The following is a 27,216-nucleotide window of genomic DNA, read 5'->3' on the forward strand; positions in this document are numbered from 1 at the left end:
CCAGACACCTAACCAGTAGTGTGGATTGGGAACCAGACAGTCCCAGCCCGCCCACTTACTGTGTGCTTACACATGTGCCCTGCAGAGCCCAGCAAAAGAAGCTGCTTTTTGCGGGCAACTGCATGGCCAACAAAGGAAATTCCGGACCTGGAAAGGCAGGGAGAAGGCAAAAGGACAAAATTGCCAAAGGAACAAACAAGACCTTGTGGCACAGCCATGCTGTACACTAGCCAGCCGGGAGCCGCACGTGGTAAGTCTCTTTAAAATGCTATACAAATACAAGAAAAAGCTACTGCTGCCACCAGTTTGTCCTAAGCCATATTGTACAATCACCAAAACATTTTTGGAGAATTTCTAGGGCCATAAAACACAAAACGAAAACTTGCGCAGTACTGTAAGGTACTTTTCACAATGAAAAAATGTTACCAACAAGTGGTTCCTAGTGACTGTTTCGACAGTCAGAGTTTCGACTGATAAAAGTTCATAAAGTTTCACATTTTTTTATGGGGGGTGGGGAAGTCCCCCAAGCCCCTGTTTTTTTTAAAACACTTATTTAACTATACTACATTAAAATAAACCCTTTAATATTAAAAAATAAATGTGAAACTTTGTTTTCCGGTACTTTTGTTTCGGAACTTTTGTAATGCGAAACTATTGATTCGAAACTTTGCCTGGACACCCAACCAGTGGCAACAAAGTCGAAAGACTAAGAGGAACACAGTTTTTCAGTAGTGACAGTCTGAAGGACCTGTCTGTTTCCCCATAACAATGATATGGCATTTATAACGCGCCTATACGCAAGTGGTTTAAGGCGTGGTGAGGCAAGGGAGGAGGAACAGAGGGATGACGGAGACAACAATTTTACTAGGCCAGGTTACATTGAGATCGCGCAAGTGCAGGGGAAAGGGGCAGTACTGAACATGGGATCAAAACAATAAAGTGCGGCCAGCTGGTGGCAAGGGTAAGTGCAAACAGCAGGTGTCCAAAAGTGCAGGTAGAGGGCCTGTAGGGTTACAGAAACAGACCCATGTGCAAGGGTTGCCGGAAGGCAGTGCAGGTGTGCAACTGGGCAGGCAGGGACCGGGGCCCAACATCAGAGGGTAGCCAGGTGCAGTATCAGACAGGAAATCAGCAGGGGAGAGCAGGCAGAAGCAAAGAGGAAGGTCTTGAGGTGAGCTAAAGTCCAGTGGAGTGCACCTGGAGGCTTTGCTCCACTATAAAGTCAGGTCGGGATACTGAAACAAATGCAAAAGGTTTGAGGGTAGGGGGGTCCATGGGCTATAGAGGAAAAGTTGCATCAAGAGAAATCTTTTTTGAACCCTCTCCACACCTTTTTCAATATGTTGCAGCAGCAAGTTTCAATGGTGTTTTTGTTGGATTCACCTAGTTTTGCCTTTCGTATGTTTGAAGACTGAATTCCTGTGTTTTCGTCACATAGTGTCGACGTTTTAAATAAAAAAATCAAGTTGCACATCCTGCCATTCATTGGACCCCCCCTTTCCTGGATACTCACCTTATAAAACCACTGCAAATCAATTGTATATAATCCTACACCACATTTTATTGGTGCTTTTCTTTCAGCAAAATACTTTAGGGAGTTTTGCTCATTTTCAGACCATTTTTTGCCAGCTAGAAAGCCTGGGGGACCTTTCTTGTTAATTCCTTATCCAAGTTTTAATATTCCCTGCGGAACGGACATATTTTAATGAAGCCCCAAGCACATTGCTAATTATTAGGCGCAAACAAACGGTAATATCAAAAGCTTATTCTTATGCAGGGACTCGTCTACATAATGCCCCGAGGATATTTCAGATTTACAAACTGCTGCTGGTTCTTTAAGAGTAAAAAGAACCCTTGTTAAGTAGCAATTTCTCACCAACTGTGTGGGGCAACTAATTCAACTGATTTTTATGTGTTTTTTTGATACTACTTGCATTTCTTGGCTGGTGGCCACTTGTGCTTTGAGATTGAAGATATTGAATTCAATACCTGTTCATCTGATCCAGCAATCGGCAATAAGCTGCCATCCCTAAGCTTCTAGTCCAGGTATCTGCAACCTGTGGCGCTCTAAATGGTTTCAGCTACAACTCCCATGATCCTTCACCATTCACTAGTGGGTTGGACTACAGCTTCCATGATCCTTCATTCACTCGGCTGGATAGGGCTGATGGGACACATAGTCCAAGCCAAATGGAGAGCCAAAGGTTGCAGACCCCTGTTTTAGACTATTAGTGTAACCTTCCAAAACATATTTTAATCCTGTATGTAGGATGCTTTGCATGTTTGCAGATGTCATTTCATTTTACTTCCTTTGAGCATGACTCGTTTCAACATGGGATACTTGGCAGTTTTCCATAGTATTCAGAGTTTTTTTAAGTCTATAGTCATCCTGGAATAACATCACGTGTAACAGTGGTGTAACCCTCCGTACTGCTGATTGTTGTTTTCCCCTCCTGATTTATACAATGCATAACCAGTTCCTCTTAATGTTGCTTATACCCTCTCATTGTGAGCCCTTTCACGCCACATGGCCCCCCTCTGCACTGCCTGAAACAGTCTAGGCATTCGACACATATCAATGACTGCAAAAAGTCCATGTAAAATGAAATGCAACTGATGTTGTTCGTCCACATGGTGTTCCAGAACTGCTCTTGTGACAGATGTACATGCGTAACGAGGGCTGAGTGTTTGTTCCCTTTCTGTACTTACAGGGTGGTGGCCTTTATTCTCCTGTGCTGCAGAGGGATCCTACAGAGTGCATCAACTGTCGGAACTGTTGCAACAATAACAGGTCAGTGGGCCCAAGCATCCACCAGGTTCCCCTTTATAATGCAAAATTCAGTGTGGCTCCTACGTGCAAGTGCTTTTCTCTTAGGATAACTAATGAACAAATCAGTCTGCCTAAATAACAGAGCATTCATATATTCCCAGTGCCCGCTACACGTCTCAGAATAAAATAAAATTAAAATGTTTAACTTCTCAGATCTTTTTTTAAACCAATTTATTTGCATTTCACATACATGACCACTCATTGTAATATCTCAATAGTTAAGTAAGCAAACAGAGAAAAAAGAGAAGAAATTAAAACGTACAGAAAATAAAAAAACAAACAGAAAAATAATGCATCCAGTATATAACTTTAGGCATTCAACAAATGTTCAGAAATGTCAGTGTGGAGACAATATAAATAAAATATCTACATATAATGTAGACTTAAACTTGGGACAACTCGAATAAACTAATTCATCTTCTAAAATGGTCGTTTTAAACCATATTTAAGAAGTCATTCCAGAGATCAAACATGTTGCCTTTTTTTTTTTTTTTTTGCAAGTTCAACAAAACTTCCAACATTGCAGACTGAGCAAATTTCTGACATCCACAAGTCTTTCGTTGGTGTGAACGATCCATTGTTTTGCTGTCAACGATGCCTTCATAATTCAGGATACTTGATGATGTGACAATTTTCCAGATCTGTCTCTTCTCCCAGAATCATTCACTCGAAACTCAATTCTTTAGTCGCCCATTACCTTGTTCATCACTTCTGTGATCTCAGACCAAAAAGGCCTTACTCTGTGACATTCCCAGAGCATATGTTCAAGAGTGTCTTTCCCGTGACTACACCCCCAGCATGCATTTATAGTCAAGACCTTGATTATATAAGAGGTCTGGAGTCCAGAAACAAGTTTAAAATGTTAACTTGTCGCATTCTCTCACCAATGTTCATGGACCTTCCTGGGATGTTTTTGCATGCTGCTTTCCAACGTTCAGGTGTCATCTCATCCTCTAGACATATCGAACAGGATTGCAACAGTTTCTCCAGCATGGGGTCTGGCATGGATTCACATGCTCATGAATATTCCCTATCCGGCTGGGAATCCTCGGTAAAGAAAAATCAGTTTCACTTCTGAACTTTTTCTCCTAACAACCAATCACTGGCCTCTGGGCCATACTGCCCCCAGCCAATGAGTGCCCTCTACCTAAGCCCCTCTCTGCCAGCCATCTTCAGATTTTTACTGCACGTTCAAGTGTTGGGAGTCCTCTTGCTTAGCTCTTGGGCTTTTACTGTGCTTTTTCAAAGAATTTTACTATTTTTTTTTTTTTTTCGGTCAATCAAGCCTCAAGCTCCATCGATCTACCTTCCGATTAATGGGGACCCGTTTTTCGGATTCTTCTGCACCCCTCAAGGGTGGATTTCGTCAAGTTTACTTCTTGGAGGATTCCAGAAACTCCTTCAAGGCCTACGCCGTGTGGACATGGCAGTTGAGAAGGACTTTGCGCCCCTGTTCAAGATTTGCCCAGGCTGCGGCCACGGAACATCTTTTCAGACAACAGACATTCCCTGTGCCTCTACTGCCTGCATTCGGACCCAATGCATGTGGAGGATGACTGTGCGTTTTGTCAGGACAATGGTGCCTTGCACGCTGAGCGATCGGCGCAGGCGTCTCAACGAGTGGCTGCAGGCCAAGGCCCCTGCTCTGGGTGTGTCCCGGCAGCATGCCACCCCTGCCCAGAAGAAAGTTGAGCGGCCTTCTAAGACCTTTTGAGGGCGCTCCTCCCACGGGGGTCCAATATAAGGCTAAGTACCGCAAGTCCACTGTCACCAGGAGCGCCCTTGTGACAGGCTCCTCAGCGGCCAGGGCGAGCACAGCGTCCCCAACGATTCTGACCACGAGCCAACGCTCAGGATCTTCGCAGAAGAGGAAGTCGGACCATCTGGGCAAGCTCTTAGAGAAGACCCAGACAGGCCCTGCGGAGAAGGCCAAAGGGGAGCGGGGCTCAGACCCTCCCCCTAAGGTGAAGGCTGCGGGCTTGACCATGGCGTCAAGGCCCAGGTACATCTGACGAAGGCCCAACCTCCCATTGAAGGAGTGGCGGCATCCCTCGCGAAGACCACCGTGGCAGATCCGCGGGGCACGGCCCCAAAGGCAAGAGTATCCCTGCCTGCCAAGAGGGAGTCCTCTTTTCAGCCCATCGAAAAGACACCGGAGAAGATGATGCCCATCATTTCACCAAAAACATCTCCCTTGGTCGCAGAGAAGGCGGGGGCGACGGGACGGTAGCCCTCCAGGGCACGGATATCTCCTCAGAGAGGCGCTTACCAACCTGCAGACGTTGTAGGAGGAACGATGCGTCGAGAGCAGGCCCTACGGGAAGGATCCTGACAAGGGCGATGACGAAGTTGATGAGACGACTGAGGAGAAGCAGGGCGTTGAGGGCTTGGCGGACCAGCCTAAACCGCAAACGCCCTCGCCTCAGCAACCACCTGAAGATATCTTGGACATTCTCACCGCTCTGTATACCCTATGCTCTGAGATCTGGATGAGGATGCCTCTTGCGCCGACGGCCCCTCACGCGGCACTAGTACCATCAGGGGAACCACCATCCAAGAAGAGGAGAGTTCAACCTCCGCCTCCTTGCCACCTCCGCCTCCTTGCCACCATTCGCCACCCCCCGAGGGATGAGACTGATCCTGACACAGCGACGAGCACTGGCACGACGACGGCTGGTTGGGAGCTCTCCTGTCTCTGCCTCCCAGATCTTCACCGCCCAACAAAATGGGCTCGTGCCACGCCATGATCGCCAGGGTCTCGGAGCTGTTCCAGCTTGTCCCTGAGGAGTGTTTCCTATACCAGCGCCGCAAGGCGAAGAGTACGACCGTACTTTCGATCCCGCTCTTGCATGACATATGGGATAAGGGGTTGTCCTTCATGAAGAACCCTTCTTCGGCCCTGTGTTACCCTTCAGACTTCCCCGCCGGCATCCTTGCAGAATACAACTTCTTTACAGGCTCCTCTATGGTCCAGGTACAAGCTACCAGGGCGTCTGTACAAACGTCGACGCACTCCAGGTCACCAGACACGCCTTGTACGTGGAAGACGTACAGCAAGCCACGCCCCTCTTACGACTATAAAACCACCGTCTTCCAAGGGGCTCGTTGCTGCTAATTAGCGTTACCAGCTACACACGGTTTCATCCGTTTCCTCTTCGTGTCTCCCTACACGAATCCTTATCTGAACTCCTGGTTTTGACCTTTTGCCTGAAATTTGGATTGCTTCGTCTCCTCCCTTATTCTTGTTGTGATCGTCTGGTTGTTGGACTCGGAACGCTACTGGATACGGCTCTCTTCTGTGTCTTGCGGTTCTTCCCTGGTTGCCGCTCTGCACATCAATTTGCTGTCTACATCCGGATCATCTCAACAACTACTCAACTATACTCGTGTACTCAGGTATTGTCTTCCATGGACATTGTCTTCTGTTGGATTCTGGGACATTGAGTGACTTTCCTGTGAGATTGCTCTTCAGTGCATATGAACGCTTTCCTGAACTGCACCAACCCGGCCCTAGTGCGTCCCTCGTGCCGTTCGGGGTTACTTACCTATACTAACTTCCCTGTTTATTTTCTCCTGTCGTTGTCTTCAGAATCCTGGACTCCTCTTACTCCATTTATCTTTACTCAGGTCAGTTATTATCAATTTTATAGCTAAAGTGGGAACCGATACTGATTTAGATCAATTCCACTCATTCGTGTTCTCCAGCATGGGGTCTGGCATGGATTCACATGCTCATGAATATTCCCCGTCGTCAGGCTGGGAATCCTCGGTAAAGAAAAAACCAGTATCAGTTTTGTTTCTGATCTGTCTTTCGTAGTAATAACCAATCACTGGTCTCTGCGTCATACTGACCACAGCCAATGACTGCCCTCTACCCAAGCACCGCCTCTGGCAGCCATCTTCAGATTTTTACCGCACGTTCATGTGTTGGGATCCTCGTGCTATTGCTCTCGAGCGTTAGTGCTATTTTTTCGCGCTTTTTACAAAAAACTTCGATTCTTTCGGTCAAAAGAGCCTCAAGCTCCACCGATCCTACATCCGATCAACGGGGAACCCGTGTCGGATTCATCTGTGCCCCTCAAGGGTGAAGATTTCGTCGAGCTACACTTCGGAGGACTCCAGAAGCTTCTCAGGCCCTGTCTCGGAGATGGCCCAGGAGAAGGGAAGCTCGACGCCCGGAAAGCTGTTCAGGGTCTGCCCTGGATGCCAGCTGCAGAACGTCTTCAAGGAGGACGAACACTCTTTCTGCCTTTACTGCCTTCAGGAGGACAAGACGCACGTGGAGAAGGACTGTGCGTTTTGCGGCAACATGTCGGAACGGACCATGAAGGACCGCCATCAACGTCTCGCCAACTGGCTGGAGGGTAAGAGCCCGTCTGGCGAGAAGAAGAAGAAATCCGAGCGGTCTTCTAAGACCTTTGAGGGCGCCCCGGCGACGGGGGCCCAACATAAGGCCAAGCACCGCGAGTCCGCTGGCACCGGGAGCGCCGAACGGTCGGGCTCTGCGGGCGCCAGGCAGGGCGCACCCTCCCCGGCACCATCAACCACGAGCCAACGCTCTGGGTCGGGTAAGAGGAAGGCCGAGCACCCGGCGAAGCTCCTGGAGAGGCCCCGGTCGAGCTCTAAGGCAGAGGAGGAGCGTGGCAGTGCCCCCTCCCTCAAGGATAAGGCGGTGAGCGCACCTAAGGTGGTGAAGGCCTTGATCCATCCGACCAAGCCCTCTATCGAAACGGTCGCGGCGGCCCTGGCTCAGCCTGTGGTGGCTGCACCAGTGGTGGCGACCTCAGGGCCCAGAATCTCCCTGCCTCCTCGGAGGGAGTCTTCCTTTGTGCCCATCGATAGGACCCCCGTGAAACCCTCCGTGGGGAAGAAGAAGGGGGGGCAGGGCGTCGTCGTAGAGTCGGCCTCAACCTCAGAAGAGGAACTGATCGAGGTCTTAAACCACGGCCTAGGCGTGGAAGAAGGCCAGCCCGTTGGAATGGACCCCGACGCAGGTGACGACGACGACATCGTCGAGGATACCGACGGGGCCCCTGCTCGCCCGTCGGATTCCCCTCTGCCAGCGCCGCAAGACAACTCGGCGGCCATTTTGTTGGCCATACAGTCCTTATGCTCCGAGATAAGGACGAGGCTACCGTTACCGACGGAGGAACCTCTCCCGTCGGGGGATCCAGAACCGGGACCTTCTGGTGTTCCCCCTACCAAGAAAAGAAGGATCCATCCACCACCTCCTTTTCAACCGTCGCGCCCCTTCCAGCCCTCCTCCCCGTCCACCCGAGGGGATGATACGGGGACTGACACGGCAGCGACGGGTACGGACGACGAGGCATACGACGAGGATTTTCCGTCGTCGCCTCCCACCAGGGCCTCTCCGCCCGACGAGATCGGATCTTCCACTCCATGATCTCCAGGGCTTCCGAGCTTTTCCAACTCTGCCCTGAGGAGAAGAAAAAGGAAGGCTTCCTTTATCAGCGGCGCGAGGCCAAGAGGAAGACGGTCCTCGCAGTGCCTCTGTTGGACGACATTTGGGATGAGGGCCTTTCCCTCCTCAAGAACCCTTCCACGACGCCAGCTAGAAGAGACCGGTACGAGAAAAAGTACCGGGTCCCGGACACGGCCCCCCTATGCCTCCGGGCGCAGCCTACCCCGGACTCCGTCGTCTCCGCGGCAGCCAGGAAGAAAGCGGGGGGGGGTGCGGCCTCCACATCGACTTCCCCGCCGGACGGCGAGGGAAAGAAATTGTATACTATGGGGCGTAGAGTCATCTCGTCGGCAGCGACGACGATTAAAGCGGCCAACGCCTTGGCTATCGTGGCCCGCTACGACAGGGAGCTCTGGTACAAGATGGCTCCCCTGCTGGATTTTCTGCCGGACGACAAGAGGGCGGAGGCCCTTGAGATCCTGCAGGAAGGTGAGGTGGCCTCGGACCACGCCATCACCGTGGCGACGGACATCGCCGACACTGGATTCCGCCAGCTGGGCAACGGTGTTTGCCTTCGACGTCGTGGATGGCTCAAAGCTACGGACTTCCGGCAGGACGTCCAGACCAGAGTCCTGGACATGCCCTTCGACGGGAACAACCTGTTTGGGAAGACAGTGGACGATTCCCTTCAGGCCATCAAGGCGGATACTGAGACGGCCCGGGCCCTTGGAGTCCTGCAACGACGGACGCCCTTTCGGAGCGGCGGAGGCAAGGGCGCCTCCAAAGGTTCCGGCGGCGGTTTCGCTTCCTACCGTCAAGCGGCCCGCTCGTCGTCGCAAGAGGCCTACAGAGGACGAGGCAAGTCTAGCGGACCCCGCCGTCGTCGCCAAGGAGGTCAAGGCGGCAAGGCCGCGTCCAAGCAGGATTGAACCGGCCTTGGGGTCGGGCCCCCACCAAAGCACCCCGGTGGGAGGCCGGCTGGCGGGCTTCGTCAGCGTGTGGGAGTCCATCTCCACCGACCGTTGGGTGCTGGACGCCCTGGCCCGGGGCCACGCGCTCGAGTTTCAAAGAAGGTGCCCGCGCGTCCCCCCCGTGGCCAGGAAAGAACTTCACGTCCCTCAACTTCTCCTGGAGGTAAAGGCGATGCTCAGAAAGGGCGCCATCGAACTCGTCCCAAAGAGGCTTCGGGGCTCCGGAGTCTACTCGAGATACTTCCTCGTGAAGAAGAAGACGGGAGGATGGCGCCCCATCCTGGACCTGCGACGTCTGAACAAGTTCATCAAGGCGCAGAAGTTCCGGATGGTCACCCTCCAGCACGTCCTGGGTCAGCTGGAGGAAGGAGACTTCCTATCGTCATTGGATTTGGAGGATGCCTACTTCCACATTCCCATCCTAAAGGGGCACCGCAAATTCCTCAGATTCGTGGTCCAAGGGCGTCATTACCAGTTCAAAGCCCTTCCCTTCGGACTACGGTCGGCACCCAGGGTATTCACCAAGTGCCTTGCACCGGTGGCGGCGCAGCTGCGCCGCGAGGGGATCCACGTCTACCCCTACCTGGACGACTGGCTCATCCGCGCCAAGACGAGGGAGCTCGCCGTGGTCCACACGGCAAGGACCGTCCAACTCCTCACGGACCTGGGATTCTCCGTGAACTACGCCACATCCCACCTGGTGCCCGCGCAAGTCGCACTGTTTCTGGGAGCGAGGCTCGACACAGTGTCCCTTCTGGCCTCCCCGTTGGAGGAGAGGACCAGGACCATCTTGGGCAAGGTGCAACGGATGTTGGTGGCCGACGCGGCCAAAGTGAGGTCCATCAAGTCCCTCCTCGGGATGATGTCTTCCTGCATCTACCTCATTCCCATGTGCAGGCTCCGGATGCGCCCGTTGCAAGAATTCCTGGATGCGCGCTGGATCCAGACGACGGGCAGCTTCGAGGAAAGGATCAAGCTCGACGAGAGTTTCCGACGAGCGATACGGTGGTGGGGCACCCGCGCGCATCTGACGGCGGGCATGGACTTCCAGACCCCAGCCCACCAGGAGACTGTGACCACGGATGCCTCCCTGGAAGGGTGGGGAGCGCACACCGAAAATCTGCACGCAAGGGGACTCTGGCTCCCGACGGAGAAGTCCCTACATATCAACGTCCTGGAGCTCCGTGCAGTGTTTTGGGCCCTCAGGTCCTTCCTTCCGTCCCTCAAGGGCAAGGTGGTGAGGATCTTCACCGACAACACCACCACCATGTTTTACATCAGGAAACAGGGCGGAACCAGGTCCCCAGCGCTGTCCAAGGAGGCGCAGGACCTGTGGCATTGGGCCGTCGCCCAAGGGATTTTTCTGGTGCCGTTTCATCTGGCAGGGATAAAAAACACCATCGCCGACTCACTCAGCAGGGAGCTGCGCTCGTGCCACGAGTGGGAACTACGGCAGGATCTGGTGGATCGCCTCTTCCGACGGTGGGGCACACCCCAGATCGACCTGTTCGCGACGGCGACGAACACCAAGTGCCGGAGGTTCGCCAGCAGGTTTCCCCAGACGAGGAGCATGGGCGATGCTTTCTCGTTCCCCTGGGAGGGCCTGTTCCTCTACGCGTTCCCTCCCTTGCCTCTGCTAATCCGGCTCGTCAACCAGCTCAAGAGGTCACGGTGCAGGATGATCCTCGTCGCACCTGCGTGGCCGAGGCAGATATGGTTCCCGGACCTTCTGGACTTGTCAGCGTCCCCGCCGATCAAGCTGCCGGCGGACGCGGATCTACTCTCCAGGGAAGGAGGCGCCATCCTCCACCACGACCCGAAGTCGCTGAACTTGCAGGCCTGGCTCCTGCAGCACTAGAGTTTGGAGGATACGACATACCGGCCGATTGCAGAGAGGTTCTTGCAAAGGCCAGGGCGTCCTCGACTCTTAAATGCTACGGACACAAATGGAAGAGGTTCTCTGTCTGGTGCCACGCACAGAAGATTAACCCTCTACGGATTACGGCTCCCCAAGTACTGCCGTACCTGCTGACGCTGGCCAAAGCTGGTCTGGCACATGCGTCCATCAAGATTCATCTTGCTGCGATCTCCCGATACACCAGAACCACGGGCCGGACGTCCTTGTGGTCTCATCGTCTGGTGAAAGAGTTCATGAAGGGACTGTTTAGATCGTTCCCGCCGGTGAAGGCTCCGGCCCCGGCGTGGGAGCTCAACGTGGTGCTGACCAAGCTCATGGGACCTCCGTTCAAGCCTCTGCACTCGGCCCCGTTGAAGTTTCTATCGTGGAAAACAGCTTTTCTTGTGGCCATCACCTCCGCACGACGAGTGGGAGAGATCCAGGCCCTTTCCTGCAAGGCCCCGTACTTGACTTTCCACGACACGAGGGTAGTGCTCAGGACGCACCCCTCCTTCATGCCCAAGGTACCGTCGGACTTCCATCTCAACGAACCCTTGGTGTTACCTGTGTTCTTCCCGTCGCCTTCGTCGCCGGCTGAGAGGACTTTGCACTCGCTGGATGTAGCTAGAGCGCTGAAGTTCTACGTGGACCGCACGAAGGGTTTTCGGAAGACGTCACAACTCTTTGTGAACTTTGGACCTGTCAATCAGGGGAAGGCTCTCTGGAAGGCTTCCATCTCCAGATGGCTCTCCGGCTGTATCATGTGCTGTCACCGGTTGGCAAACCGACCGCTGCCTGGCCGTCCGAGATCCCATTCCACCAGAGCGATCGCAGCTACCACGGCGTTCCTATCTGGTGTGCCCCTGCTGGACATATGCAGGGCTGCTACGTGGAGGTCGACGCACACCTTCACGAAATTCTACTGCGTCGACCGGGATTCCAGGGAGGAGTCCAGGGTCGGCCAAGCAGTGCTGCGCAACCTGTTCGCCTGAGGTGAGCCTGGTGAGGAGGTAAGATGCTTAATGTTGAGTTGATGTGATGCTTAATGTTGAGCCTTTGCCACCTCCCGTGGTTGTGCATGTGTGTACTGCTATGTATTCTTTATTCATGAGCATGTGAATCCATGCCAGACCCCATGCTGGAGAAGGAACAAGTTACCTACCTGTAACTGTTGTTCTCCAGCATGGGTCTGGCATGGATTCACATGCGAACCCTCCCTCCTACCCCTCTGCGGCTCTTCACTTGGTCATACTGCCACTTCACGTGCTTCCAAATCTGAAGATGGCTGCCAGAGGCGGTGCTTGGGTAGAGGGCAGTCATTGGCTGTGGTCAGTATGACGCAGAGACCAGTGATTGGTTATTACTACGAAAGACAGATCAGAAACGAAACTGATACTGGTTTTTTCTTTACCAAGGATTCCCAGCCTGACGACGGGGAATATTCATGAGCATGTGAATCCATGCCAGACCCATGCTGGAGAACAACAGTTACAGGTAAGTAACTTGTTCCTTATTCTTTGTAGATTATCCTGGGGAAGCGCAACTCCACTCCAATATCCATATAGGTAGTTGTCCAATCATTTTAACTGTTCTAATCACTTGTTTAACATCAACACATCAACACTGTCTAATATCTTGGTATTCTTTTGCAGCATTGGTATTGGCGGTGTGTTCTCCCCGCTCTTTTACTCAATTGACACCTCTGTCTGTTCTAACTGAAACAGCAGAGAGGTACATTGTGGAAAAGAGCCCCTCTTTGAGGAAGCCTGAGTCTTGTACTCGGGGGAGCTGGGATGGAAGGCTGAATTCGGAATTCTATACACAACACCTCCAAGGTCGTGTTCTCCGCATCTTCGGACTATTCGGAGTGGTGAGTAACACCCTGGCGAAGAGGGACCGTTATGAGAAGAAATACAGGGTGCCAGACTCTGCAACCAAGTGCTTGTGGTCCCAACCGTCTCCAGACTCTGGTTTTGGCGGCAGCCAAGAAATCTTCGGGCTCCTCCTCCTTCGGCACCACAACCCCCGCCCTAGACATTCAGGGGAAGAAGTTGGATGCCATGGGGCGAAGTTATCACGTCGTCAGCGACTACCATCAAGGCCAACAAACCCCTTGCCGTTTTGGCACATTACGACCGGGAGCTCTAGTTCAAGATCGCTCCCCTCCGGGACTTCCTTCCTGACAACAAGAGGGCTGAAGCTTTGGGGATCCTACAGGAAGGCGAGGTGGCATCGGACCACGCCATTAGTGCCACGTGCATCGCCAACACTGGGTTCCGCCAAATGAGCAACAGCGCTTGCTGTCGGTGGGGCCAGCTGAGGGCCACTAATTTTCGCCAGGATGTTCAGTCGAAGGTGTTGGACATGCCCTTTGATGGGGACAATTCGTTTGGGAAGACTGTGGACGAGTATCTTCAGGCCATCAAGGCACACACTGAGACGGCTCGTGCCTTGCACACGCTTCAACGACAGCTGTCATTTTGGACGTTCGGCAGAAAATCCCAAGGTTCTTCCAAAGGATTCGGTGGAGGTGCTTCATCCTACCCTCTACCCTCCTGCTTATCTGCCCAGGAGACCTACATGGGCCGTGCCAAATCTGGAGGACGTCGTCGCCAAGGCCCCCAAAGCAGGGCTTCGACGTCAAAATAGGCTTGAACCGGCCATGGCGTCGGGCCCCCACCCGTGCACACCGGTGGGAGGCCTGCTGCCGAACTTCGTCAGCGTGTGGAAGACCATCTCCACCGACCGTTGGGTGCTGGACACTCTCGTTGAAATTCCAGGATGCCCATGGGCGAGAGGGTCCCTGAATACCACCAGTGGCCCGGCAGGAAAACCACATGCCTCAGCTGCTGCTGGAGGCATGGGCATGCTAAGAAAGGGTGCGATAGAGCTCGTTCCAAAGAGGCTCGGGGGGGGGGGGGTGTACTCTCGTTACTTCCTTGTCAAAAAGATCACCGGCAGATGGAGGCCCATCCTAGACTTCCATCGTCTGAACAAGTACATCAGGTCCCGAAAGTTCTGGATGGTGGCTCTTCAACACGTTCTAGGACAGCTATAAGAGGGGGATTTCCTGTCGTCGCTGGACTTGGAGGATGCTTACTTCCACATCCCCATCCACAAGGGAAACTGCAAGTTTCTTTGCTTCGTGGTTTAAGGACAACATTACCAGTTTAAGGCCCTTTCCTTCGGATTGAAGTCAGTGCCAAGGGTTTTCGCCAAGTACCTGGCGCCGGTGGCAGCACAGCTGCATCTATGAGGGATCCACGTATACCCTTATCTGGATGACTGGCTCATCCGGGCAAACTCAAGGGACATCGCTGTCGACCACACGGTGAGGCCCGTCCGGCTCGTGACGGATCTGGGCTTCTCGGTGAACTATGCAAAGTCTTGCTTGACTCCATCACAGGACGTGCAGTTTCTGGGATCCCATGTCCACACAGTTTCGTGCCTGGAGTCTCCGGAGGAGAGGCTAGCGGCCATCTTGGGCAAGGTACAACAGCTGTTGCCCCTGAAGATCACAAGGGTGAGGTCAATAAGGTCGCTGCTCAGCATGATGTCGTCGTGCATATACCTCAATCGATTGTGCAGGCTGCGGATGCGTCCACTACAAGAATTCCTTGACACCCATTGAATACTAGTGTCAGGAAGCTCCGAGGACAAGATCACACTAGACAAGAGTTTCTGTCGAGCAATACGGTGGTGAGGAGTTGATTTCCAGACCCCACCTTACCAGGAGACGGTTACTACGGATGCCTCCCTGGAAGGATGGGGAGCTCACACCGGAAGTTTTCACGCAAGAGGCCTGTGGCTGCCGAAGGAGAAGGCGTTGCACATTGTGTTGGAGCTGCAGGCAGTGTTTTGGCCCCTCAAGTCTTTCCTTCCGTCTCTCAAGGGCAAGGTGGTGCGGGTCTTCACAGACAACACCACCATGATGTTCTACATTAGGAAGCAGGAATCGGGAAGCAGGGGGGCACCAAAGAAGCGTAGGAACTGTGGCAATGGGCCGTCACCCAGGGGATGTTCCTCATCCCGTTTCACCTGGCAGGAGTGAAGAACACAGTTGCCGATTGCCTCAGCATGGAGCTGCGCTCTTGCCACGAGTGGGAGCTTCGGCAGGAACCAGTGGATCACCTGTTCCACAGATGGGGCAATCCCCAGATCGGTCTATTTGTGACACTGACGAACACCAAGTGCCGGAGAATCGCCAGCAGGTTTCCCCAGCCGGCGAGCATGGGGCACGCATTCTCGTTCCCCTGGGATGCCCTGTTTCTGTGTGCGTTCCCTCTGTTGCCGTTGCTTCTTCGACTAGTCAATCAACTGAGACTGTCCCGGTGCAGGATGATTATCGTTGCACCGGCGTTACCGAGACAGATATGGTTCCCGGACCTTCTGGACATGTCAGCGGCCCCTCCAGTCAAACCTCCGGTGGTCGCGGATCTTCTCGCCAGGGAAGGAGGTGCAATTCTGCACCAAGACCCAGGATCGCTGAACCTGCAGGCCTGGCTCCTGCAGCGTTAGAATTTGGGGGCTACGATCTCCTAGCAGACTGCAAGGAAGTGCTTGCCAAAGCAAGAGCATCATCTACTCTTAAATGCTACAGACATAAATGGAAAAGGTTCGCCATTTGGTGCTGTGCACAGAAGATCGAGCATCTGAGTCACGGCTCTGCAGGTACTACCGTATTTGCTGTCATTGGCCAAGGCTGGACTGGCCCATGCTTCCATCAAAGTTCATCTGGCAGCCATCTCCCGCTACACCAGATCTCCAGCACGGTTGGAGGTGATGTGCCCAGCCTTGGGCATCTGTCTCCCATGTGGGTCTACCGTCTCCAATCATAGCGGTAGTTCCAGGGAGCCCCGGCAGATGCCCCATCTTTTCCCAGTGGGAGAAGCTGTACTGCAGGCCCACCAGATCTCCAGGAAAGTCAGTGAATTGGGGGGGGGGGGGGGGTGTTTATGTCCCCAGACTTGGGCGGCTGTCTCCCATGTGGGTCGACCGTCCCAAAGTCCTGCGGCAGTTCTGGGGAGGCCCAGCAGGATCACATTCCTCCCCGGAGGTGACATGAGTAACGTAGCACAGCCAGAGGTGCAGCCTGGGCTTGCGGACGGTGAACCCCCATGGGAGATGGCTGCTCCCAGGGAAACGCCCATGATATGCTGGCATGTGGGGCAATTTGTGGCCTGACCCTGCAGTTCTGTCCCAGTACACCAAAATATCTCCTCTGATGGTTCACTCCTGCCCACACCACCAACAATCCAGCCCCAGTCCCACCCACCCCACTGACGATGGGCCCTAACTGTAGAATAATTTTTAAAAAGTACTTGCATAACGTTGCAGCTGCTCACGTACAAAAAGCTGTAAATGAAACAAAAAACATTGGTTACCTATGGTCACCCTAGCAAAAACTATCATAACTACTACTACTCCGATCACGGCCCCCCCTTCAAGTCATCTCTGGTGGTCTACTGACCCTCACCCCCAGTAAAAACACATTTGCCCCTTTCTAGGGGGCCAATACATGCAGCCCCATATTTGGGGGGCCTGCACCAAGATTTCTGGTGGCCCTCTCTTCCCCCCCCCCCCAACCCGTACCCAAAATTGGGGGCATCTCATGTAGCAGCCCTCCCTGGGGCATAAATCTGCCCCCAGGGTGGGCTACATGAAGTGCCCCCATCCACTTTGGGTGGGGGGAAGAGGGCCCCCCTTTCATTGTAGCAAAATTCCTGGTGGTCTAGTGTCCCCCCACCCAAATCTCCTTTTATTTTTTTCCTTCCCTGGGGGCAGATGAACACCCATCTGCCTCCAGGGGGGGCCAATAAGTGGCGCCCCATGTTTTGGTGCCCGGGGGGGAGAGGGCTGCTCTATCCCCAGGGTCACAAACAGATCCCTGGTGGTCTAGTGGCATTGCTGAGCGCGGATAGAGTGCTCTGCGTCTGATCCGCGATCAGCAATGCTTCAAAAAAAGTGTACACCTCTCTCGAGCTGAACAGCACGATAGTGCTGCAGATCGAGGGGGAGAAAGGTGGAGACTTGCCTTTCATTTTCACTGCGGCAGCCGAAAATGGCTACCGCAGTGAAAATTACTTTGTTTCTTGTCGGTGTGCATTACATACGCTGACATGAAACTGAAGGAAATCCAACCCCTAGGCTGTGAGGAGGAACCTCCTCACATAGCCTGGGGGTTGGATTTGTGCTTTGTGCGAACCCTGCTTTGCAGGGATCGCACAAATGAAATGCCAAAAAAGGACAAGATATCTCATCCTTGGCAGCACAAACGTGATGTCAAGGACGAGATGGCTTTTCCTTGGCACTAAAGGGCTTAAACCTTGAAATGATATCCATGAAACATTTTCAAATAGGTCATTGACTGTTTCAATCCCTACCATAAACCAGTCAGGCCAAAATAGTTTTGTCAATTTTGATTGCTGCATTAAGCCAAATTGATGAAGACCACATTAAGCCAGGCGACGTATCGAGGGAGGAGGCTGTTCCATGCCAGGTTAGTCTCAAGAAGTCGGTCAACCAACCTCTTAGTTATGGATAGAAGAGCTCATTTGGACCAGTTCATCTTGTAATTTGACACCTCTCTGAATTCCTCAATAAGATTCATTAAGACTGGTATGGGTGTTAAATCTTTTACCACAAGTGGGTCCTCTGCATAAGCCAAAGTTTCTGCTGAATTCCAATCAAACTGATTCCTGCCATCCTGTCTTCGGCTCTAATAGCCATTGCCTCCAAAGAGATCACAAAGAGCAAGGGTGACAATGGATAACCTTGTCTTGTTCCATGATGCAATTCGAATTTTGATGAGATTTTACCATTAGTTGTCACTTCGGCAGAAGGGCGTGAATAAAGCAATTTCACCCAAGACATGAATTCTGGACCAAAATTGATTCTCTCCCTTGTCTTAAATAGAAATTCCCATCTTACGCGATAAAGGCCTTTTCAGCATGCAGAGACGGGGTGGTTGATTCTATTCCCTGTTTCTTGCATTCCGATATTGTCAGTAAGAGTTTATGCATATTTGTTGCTGATATTCTGCATTTAATTAACCGAGCTTGGTTAGGGCAAATTAGCTTTGTCAATACTCTATACTGTATGTCAGAATCTTCGAAAGAATCTTACAATCTAAATTAGGCTAATTTGTCTATAACTGCCAGGATTGAATGGTGGTTTTCCAGGCTTCAAAAGTAATGAGCTAGTAGCATGTTTGTGTGGGAGCTAGCCTTCCTTTGTCTCTACAATGTCCAAAGGTGTCTTTAAGCAAACCCAGAATTTCTAAGAGCATTTCTCTATAAAATTCAGCAGGCAAACCATCAGAACCCGGACATCTCCCTATATTCAAGCCAAACACAGCCCTTATCAATTCATCCATCATTGTCGCTTTCTCCAGTTCCAACTTTTCCTAGATAAACGCTCTAGTGAATGATTGATCAGAAATTCCTGTCTCACTGTATAGATTTTCATTATTCCTAAATACATCATTGATTTCTTGAGGGTTATAGGACACACAACCTCCATGACTTTCAATCGCTCTTTCTTCCGCCCTCACATGCAAACAATGAGCCAGTAATCAACCACATTTTTCTCCCTAATTATGAGCCTAAAAAAAGAGCACATTCAGCTTTTTCCCACAGGTTATTTAATTCATATTTTAATTTTCATAAGTTTGTGCCTTTTCAGCTTATGGTGAAATCAGAACTTCCTTTTCCAAATCTTTCACATAAGTGCCTAATTTCAACACTTACCAGTGCAACTGTCTGGCATCTGGTTACTGACAAAAGGAGACTGAGGGGGACCCACCTTTGGGGGGCCATAAGTATCTCTAAAAGCCACAAATAATCTGGTCCCCTGTGATATCTGGATAGAGCTCCCTGGGTGAATAGGATCACAGCCCATCTGCAGTGGTGCACAGTATTCATTCCAGTAGAATCTCGTTGCAGAACGCAGCAAAAAATGATGGGGACTTCAAATGTGGGCAAACAGCTAACCTTCTACCGTACAAATCCACATTGAGTGATGGCCTGAGGTCTTGCTTCAAGAGTGAGCTGGACCACTTGCCTCTGGAGTCTGCCCAATGGCATTGCTAGCACACATGAAGCCAGGAGTCTAAAAGGGTGTTGAGACACTACACTGCTGTGGTTTGCCAGGCTGTAGATTGGCTGGCAGCTGGGCACTACTGAACCTTTTCTACGGTTGTGAAGGCATACTCTGCTCCTTTCCAAGACAGCTTCTGCATAGACACAATGTTAACAGACAAGCCACCAGTGTTGGACCAAAGAGTCCCTGCATAGGGCTGTTTGCTCAAAGTAAAGCTGAATTTCTTACATGGGATGTTCAATGCTTGCAGTCGTTAATTTGGGATGAAAGATACAACTTTATACTGCAATTCTTTAACTGGACAATGTTTGGCCAAACTCTCTCTATATATAAAGCAGAACATCTGTTAGAACGGTGGGGAACTGCATAGGGAACAAACTACCAATCTGCACCAGCTTTTGCTGCTCAATGTGGTCATAGGACTGGCTAAAGCTCATTGTCATTGTCTCAGCACGAGGAACTAAACTCTAAGGTCTCGAACCACGTTTCAAGGCCCTAGGATGCACTGTTTCTGAGATATTTGGACCACACTTTTTGCTAGTTTGAATATAAAGGTACGCATCTTTCTGCTCCAACACAAATCCAGTCTTAAACTGAAGCTCTATCAGCAAAAGATCATTTATGTCCCTTAAAGAAGACCTCTATTGATATCATGTCTTGCATCTGCAGCAAAAGCCATTTATCTCTGGCAACTGCCCACGTGGTTTAAGGAGGCTTCCATCACAGCTGCTACTTTTTTGGCCTCTCCTAGCACCAATTAGAAAAAGGCCTGCTGGGCCTTGGGCACGTCATTCTTGAACTTCTCCAGTTGTCTCCATAGCTTGATGTTCTGCTGCTATCAAGGCACCCAAATATGCTGGTCTTAAAGGCTGGCTGGATTTTAATAGACCACCTTGTCTGATTCACTCCAAACATCTTTCCTCCTTGCACAAGGTAGTGTGGGATGAGGAATGCTTGTTCTTAAGCATGCCTACCGCAACAGTAGACTGTGCTTGTGGCTCAGACCAAAGGCAGGTGTTCTGGGAGGGATTGGCCTATAGCAGATGGCAATTTTATGTTGTATAAGTATATGTACACTATTGGTAACGTTGCAGAAATACGTGGTGTGAACAATCACATAAGGTAGACCTCAAACAGTTGTGACATGGATTAATCATTTACTGTTGAATTCAAAGTGTATTCAATAAAACTAAAGTCCATCAATGAAAATAATTAAAATGATATATACAGGCAGACAATTTTCTAATCCACATGGATAATAATTTACAACAAACAGTTCACCACAAATTGTAGCGATATCATGCATGTGTTTCACATCACTTCTGGTGACATCATCACCAATGAATATACAGACTGAAAGGAAATGCATACAAACAAAATACAAGGGTTGTTAGCAGCAAAATATTACTTGGGTATAGATTTATCATGTCCAGATGGGGCTCCTTGCTGCATCAACTCAGTTTATATAGTGTAAGGCGCTGCAGGAGTCTGCCTCAAATGGGCAGGAAACGGTATCTGAATGATGTTAAGCATGTTAAAATAAATCTAAAAATCAGAATGAATGAAATCATAACTGTCTGTTTTGAAGATTACACTGGCTACATGTTTTACATAAAGCCAACAGAATTACTGTTCATATTAGATTTGGTGCTGATTTTTGGTGGAATAATGGCTATAAGCGCTCTGGCTTTAGATGCAACCATTTCTTCAGTTCAGAATCCTATGCCGACAAGGCCATTCCCATGACACTTCAAGATGGTGGGTTAAGCCATCTGAAGCATACTGTTTGCTCATAAGTGAGGAGTAACTCGCTGCCTTAATCTTGAAAAAGTAGGACGCTACCACAATAGGTTTAGACTTTATGTAAAAACTCATGATCTAGCTGGATAGGAGAAAGGATGTGTGGGAATCTCATGTTTGGCCATTGCTAGGGCTATAGACTATTTTATTCACTTTTGTTACTAGAAGGATAACGAAACTCTAACTAGAAAACCCACGGTCCAGGAATCTGCAAATGTGCTACCTGGATTCTGAAACGAGTCAGGCTTCCCTGATGCATTGCTTCTAAAACATTATTTTGGCTGTAGGGCCATAACAGTACATACAAAAAACAATTGAATCATACAAATTAAATACAGAAGAGCGATTGAATCATAAATGCAATTAAATACAATGGAACGTACTTAGTGTAGCAACAATTTAGTTAGAGGGACCCGCATGCACAATATATAAAATGTGACCGATGTGGAACGAAGAGAGATCTCGCAGCCTTGTCCACTTCGGCCAACAGCAACACTATAATCAGTTGATCACACGCTCCTACTGTCGCAAAGATTACATGCAAATCAATGCACTGACTCAAGAATTTCACAGCCAGTGTGGTTTGGCGGATCTCTGCATCCCTCAAGATCAGTTTTAAATATTTTCCCCTCAGATTAATGGATCCAGCGCAGATCAACAAAAAATGAATAATTGACTCATTGGTGGTCCCACATAAAGGGGCCACCAATTGCCTTGCCTTGGTTAAGTGGGGTGCCATCTTTCTCTCCAGGTGTATATTGCTCCTCCATTCAGCTAAGTAGCAGTTTTAAATAAGGGTTGTTTAGACAACGACACCCACACGTAGAGGCCAAAAGGGTACTTTTGGATGGCAAACCAAATTAAACAAAACTGGTAATAAAAAGGGCACAACATTGGTCTATGTATAGGTGTTGTAGACTTATCACTGCTATACGGCACATAAACATTAACTTGCAGGGCATTGTGAGCCTCTGGAGTAAATTGGTTGACTTAATGAGTTGGTGTTTATCATAAATATATTTCCTTCTTTGTTCAGATTTCCTTTTTTTTTATTCAAAGCAAGGAGAAAGTTAAACAGTGGCATTCATTCCCCTCATTGCCGCTTAAGAGCGGTGTGTATATGTATAAAAATGGTTCTGCTTTGTCCTTGCGACCCGTGAATATTTGCCCATGTTTGGGGGCTCAGCGGCCACAATCGGGGACGCCCCCTGCCCCGTTAAGTACTAGAATGTGGTCACAATTTAAGTCTGGGCCCTCAGGAGGAGCAACATTGGCAGTCAAAATGTTCACATGCTGGTTGAAGATTGCTATAAAAATAAAATGAGGGTTCTACATATAGGTACATATATTCACTGCTGACAATCATAAAAGGAACTAGGATTACTCCCGTCTCCTTGAGGCAGCGATTTAGCCACCTTAGTGACTGCTACATCTGATTTTGATCTTTTTATACACAGGTGTTTTACGAAAACCAATGGTAACCTGAACACCAGTATCCTGCCTGTGATGCCCATCGTTGCCTCCTTTCAGCAGGATAACTTGGAAATGAAACGGCTGAACCATGTTATGGTTCCCATGTGTCTGGCTTCCTCAGTCTCGGAGTGCAGTGGTGAGGAAGAGCTAGATAATACACTGGACCTAAGACCTGCTCAGAACATTTGCTGCCGGGAAAGTCAGAATCACATGTGTGCAGATAGTATCGAAGGTAAGTAGACGGTGCTCCGAATTTATTTTGCAAGTTAATCTAAGCGCTGTGGATGCAGAACAGAGGCTGATCCTACCTTCTATAATAATTCCAGTTCTTTGTTTTGCTGTGATTATATGAACGTTAGCAATTAAGACTACTGGTATATGCCTAATCCATAGCATTAAAAATATCCAAACATGTTGGCCCCTTTCCTCCATCCTTGGTGTATGTCTCACCAGCAGGGGCGAAATTGTGCGTTTTGCACAGCAAAAAAATTCCAAACCAGGTAGGAGGGCAGGACATAGCCGACACATTGACGTGGCTCTCGAGCTTTATCAGTCAGACTTGTGCCTGCTGCCGAAGTACTATCTGATGCCTTGCTAAGGTTAAGTGGAGTTTGTATGGAGGAAAGTGGAGCAAAAACCAGGAGGAAGTCAACATTTCCTCCATACAGGCAATATTGGAATTAGGGCAGGGGATATTACTAATTCAGCTGGCGTGGCTTTCTTACTTAACAATAGGAGGGTTTTCCTTTGGCTTCAGTCATGCATTTGGGGTGTGATAGAGACCTTCCCACAGCTAAGCGAACAGGTTTTCTTCCCATCCACTTTACTCCTAATAGTAGGTTTGGCTAAGTAGTTACTACTAAACACCTAGGTTGGAGCAGGGTGGTTTAAAGGTATAGTCTAATGCAACATTCAAAAAGAACATGTCCTCACAATATAGTAGTGTGAATAGCTCTGCTGTGCAGGTACGAAGCTGTAATGCAATTTACCAGATGGGGTCAACAGACTAGTCCAAAGTCACCCGGGGCCATCGGGCACCTAGACAGTCTCGTAAGGATCATTGATGGTACAAAGACATTGTCTGCCATATTGATTCAGTGGAACATTGCCACAATATTGGACGTTTTAAAAGTCAGTTCACCAGCAGCAAAGACCATCTCTGATTTTAATGCTGAAGATTCTGATGGTGAAAGACTTCTGCAACTGTTGGTCAACTTTGGAGCCACTGCAGACCAATTCAGTGCAGGAGCCTTGGTGGCATGGGTAGGAAGCTGCTATTTAGAAGCTGACATTACAGGTGTGTTCACTGGAAGGTACAGGAAGTAATCCAGCGCCACACATCAGATAAGCCTAGAGTATTTTGGAGACCTGGAAGCCTTTGTTCAAAACTCTGGATTTTGGGTAGTTCAGGAATGGTAGAACTCCGGCTTTGTGCCAAGCATTCTGGTCATCTGGTGCTCCAGCCGCTAGCATTAAGCTGTGCAGGGTTTTCCTCAACCCTCGTCAAGGAATTTATAGATGCAAGTTCCACACTTGGGTACTCAAGCTCACCAGGCCTTCCAGGTGGTAAATCTGAAAGAGCTGCCCGGGCCTAACTCTAGAGGTTGAGTTCAGATACAGTACACATGTTTCATTAATACCACTTAAGAGAATGTCCAGACTATTTTTTTTAAATAAAAATATAATCCTTATGTATGAGTAGACGAAGCAAAAAGGCTATACCCTCACAGGTAAATAGCAGTTTTAAGTAAGAGTTGTTTAGTGTCAACTGAGTCACTCCTAGAATGAAACGGGTATCTAGGCTTTTTAATCTAGGCAGGCCGAAGCAGACTAGTTATGTTAAAAGTGGCTAGTCTGAAAGAGTCAACAAGGAGCAGTTGCTGGTGTTCCATGGCAGGGAAGCCCTCAAGAGTTTAGACGAAGCAGCCTATAGATGAAGAAATATATGGAAAAAAAGACACTCCAGCGGTGCCCGAGAGTCGGGAGAGCCTTGGTATAAAAAATACAGCAATGGCTTAATGGCTTGCAGATGCGGTTGCTGTGCATTTTGCTCAGCAACAAGAGGATCCAGTGACAAATCATTGGTTCAAGGGGTACCCCAAGACCATTAGGAAGAGCCAATCGTGATCCAGTGCTAGAGGAAAAGAAAGGGGGTGTTAGCTGCTGTTGCAACTGATGGAGGGTTCCCACATTGTCATTCGACACAGGATTTGGCTTCCGAGGATGGGATCGGCTTGGAGATCTCACAGGAAAGAATGAATATAGAAAATGTTGGTCACATCAGTGAGGCGCCAGCTACTGAAAGAGGACTGGGAAGTCAGAGTTTGGCAGTGTGGTTGCAGAAATAGAGTCCGCACAGGGCTCTGGATCTTTCCAGTCGTAGGAGATGGAACCAGAGAGGTTGCTGGTGTCCTGGAATGAAGATTCTCTGGTCAGTTTGATACAGGGTTCTAGGAGTCCTGGCAGGAAAGGAGTAGCTGTTCCTGTTCCCGTTTCTGGTTCTGGCAAAGCAAGCAGTTTGGAGCTTCAGGGATTCTAGGCCTTCGAGCAAGAGTTGTTCCAACGGATCAGGGGACAGGAGCACCCCTGTGGGGTCCTTCTGGTCGTGTTGGAGAGGCAGCGCTTTGTAGTTTGATTATTTAGAGCATCAAAGGTTGCTGGTGCAAGCTTGGGTCCGTCCACAAGCATTAGGCCTTCCAGAGTGCAGGTTCAAAGATCAGTTGCATGCAGACTTCAGTAGAAATCCTTCTGCCTTCAATGCTGGGGACCCCGAAAACTAAGGGAGGGAAAAGCAAAATGTTTAGTGATACCCACAAAATGGGGCATTGGATCCCTGATCCACTAGCGCAACCCGCACCCCCAAATCCACCCACCCAAAATGGACTGCTCGAACAATACCAGTGTAGTGTATTCCTTGGGGCGGTAACTATTGGGACTAACCTTACAGCCGGTTAGGCCAGACGGCTCTGATATAGCTACCGTTCTAGAGGGGTCTGGTCCACCTTGTGGTTAGAACCCCGTTTTACCATTAGGTTAGATGGTTTCACCTCCCTCACTAGAGGGTTGTCACTCTCCCTAATGGAGAGTCTGCAAAAGAAGTCCTAAACATGCAGCGCGTTTTGTACAGTGCATGTGTCCTTGTCAGTACTCAGTCAGTACTCTGTAAAGGACTCTCTCTCTTTGGGACGCTCTGCGCCCCGTTCTTCTCTAAGAGTCGATCACCACTAGACAAGGGGATTTGTGTGCGGTCTCTTGAGTCTCTCGCGCCTCACCTCTGAAGAGTTTTTCCTGAGAGTAGAGGTGTCTGTCCTCTCCTTCTGAGGCAAAACAAAAGCGGTCCTTCCTGAATTGAACACTGTACTTGTGCTTTTGTAAATCCTTTATTTCGGCTTGTGCCATTTACAAAGGAAAGCTTTCACTACATACATTACCTGACTTAAAACCAATTAAAAAAAGGTAATATTAAAATGATATTACTTACAATAAGCGAGGTCTGCCTATATACAATCTTGAGGCTAAATAATTACTTTCCAAACTTTTGGAGGAGGCAATAATCTATCTACTTTCATAAATCAGTTACACAATTTGCATCAACACAGGACAAAACAAAAACCATTACCTCCGAAACAGATCTAACATTACATATAAAATACCTTCTGCGCCACTGCCTTCCTAAATCTAATGTGCAAAAAATTCTGAAAATCCTCAGTGGCACCGCTACTGCTATTACAATACCTAGTCTTAAATTGGTGTGACATTCCGACCCCTTAATGTTTAAACATTTTACCATAGCCAAAATACGTCTTTTAGTTGGTAACCTAATAGAACTCATACATTTTCATAAAGTAAAATAGTTTTTTTGGGGGTTTGTTCTGGGTACAACTTCTTATGTCGGCGACCAAAATAAAAAACCTCTTGTGTAGTGTCGCGTTAGTGTGGTGGTTTTAGGAGGGACCTATTTCCCCCCCACCCCTTGGTTTTTTGCAAAAAATCTATGAACCACAACCTTTACTGCGCCACCGAGATCCAGTTAGATCCAGTTAGCTTCAAAATGATTTCCCTTTGCAAAAGTGGTTTCAGCAAAATGAATTTTATTAATTAGTTGAGCCCATTGGTTGTTTACACATGTTTTGGCCTCTCAAGGGCCTTTATCAAAACAAAAATATATGGGCAATTATATCATATCCATGTTCATATTAGATTCAGAAGGGTCACGGGATAATCCCTTTCTAAGCTGCAGATATCATTCTTTGCGTCGGCCTTGATAAAAGCCCTTGAGAGGCCGAAACACGTGTAAACAACCAATGGGCTCAATTAATAAAATTAATTTTGCTGAAACCGCTTTTGCAAAGGGAAATCATTTTGAAGCTAACTTGATCTCGGTGGCGCAGTCAAGGTGTGGTTCATAGATTTCATACATTTTCATAGTGAGTGCTGCGTACCACCATTAAATGCTTCTGTGGGCATACATTTATCATACTGTTCATGGCTTGGTCGAATTCTGGATTTCTTGCTTTCGTTTTCAACTGTTGCATAGTAATCCCCCAACCCTCCCCCCCTCTGAGTTGTTTGGTATCTATGCTGAACTTTCTACATAACAAGGCACATTTCTTATGCCAAGGATAAATGCCATGAGGCATTTATTGCGAATTCTTCCAATATGTTTCTAATATTCAGATTTTCCGAGGGGCTTGAATGTAATTTCCAAAAATATTCTAAAAAT

At 49.3% G+C, this 27,216-nt stretch overlaps 1 protein-coding gene across 5 annotated transcripts in view; it reads left to right on the forward strand.

Annotated features, from left to right (window-relative positions):
• The window catches only part of CDON (cell adhesion associated, oncogene regulated), a 668,575-nt gene that overhangs the window by 606,150 nt on the left and 35,209 nt on the right, over positions 1–27,216 (forward strand). For all 5 annotated transcript variants that reach the window (XM_069614078.1, XM_069614075.1, XM_069614076.1 and 2 more), the window contains exons 18-19: positions 2,712–2,791; positions 22,478–22,725. In XM_069614078.1, coding sequence (XP_069470179.1) covers positions 2,712–2,791; positions 22,478–22,725 — 328 coding nt within the window. The remainder of the gene's footprint in view (positions 1–2,711; positions 2,792–22,477; positions 22,726–27,216) is intronic.

Source organism: Ambystoma mexicanum, chromosome 9 (genome assembly GCF_040938575.1).
Source record: "Ambystoma mexicanum isolate Mex_15411 chromosome 9, UKY_AmexF1_1, whole genome shotgun sequence".
In the NCBI taxonomy this organism is placed as follows: domain Eukaryota; kingdom Metazoa; phylum Chordata; class Amphibia; order Caudata; family Ambystomatidae; genus Ambystoma; species Ambystoma mexicanum.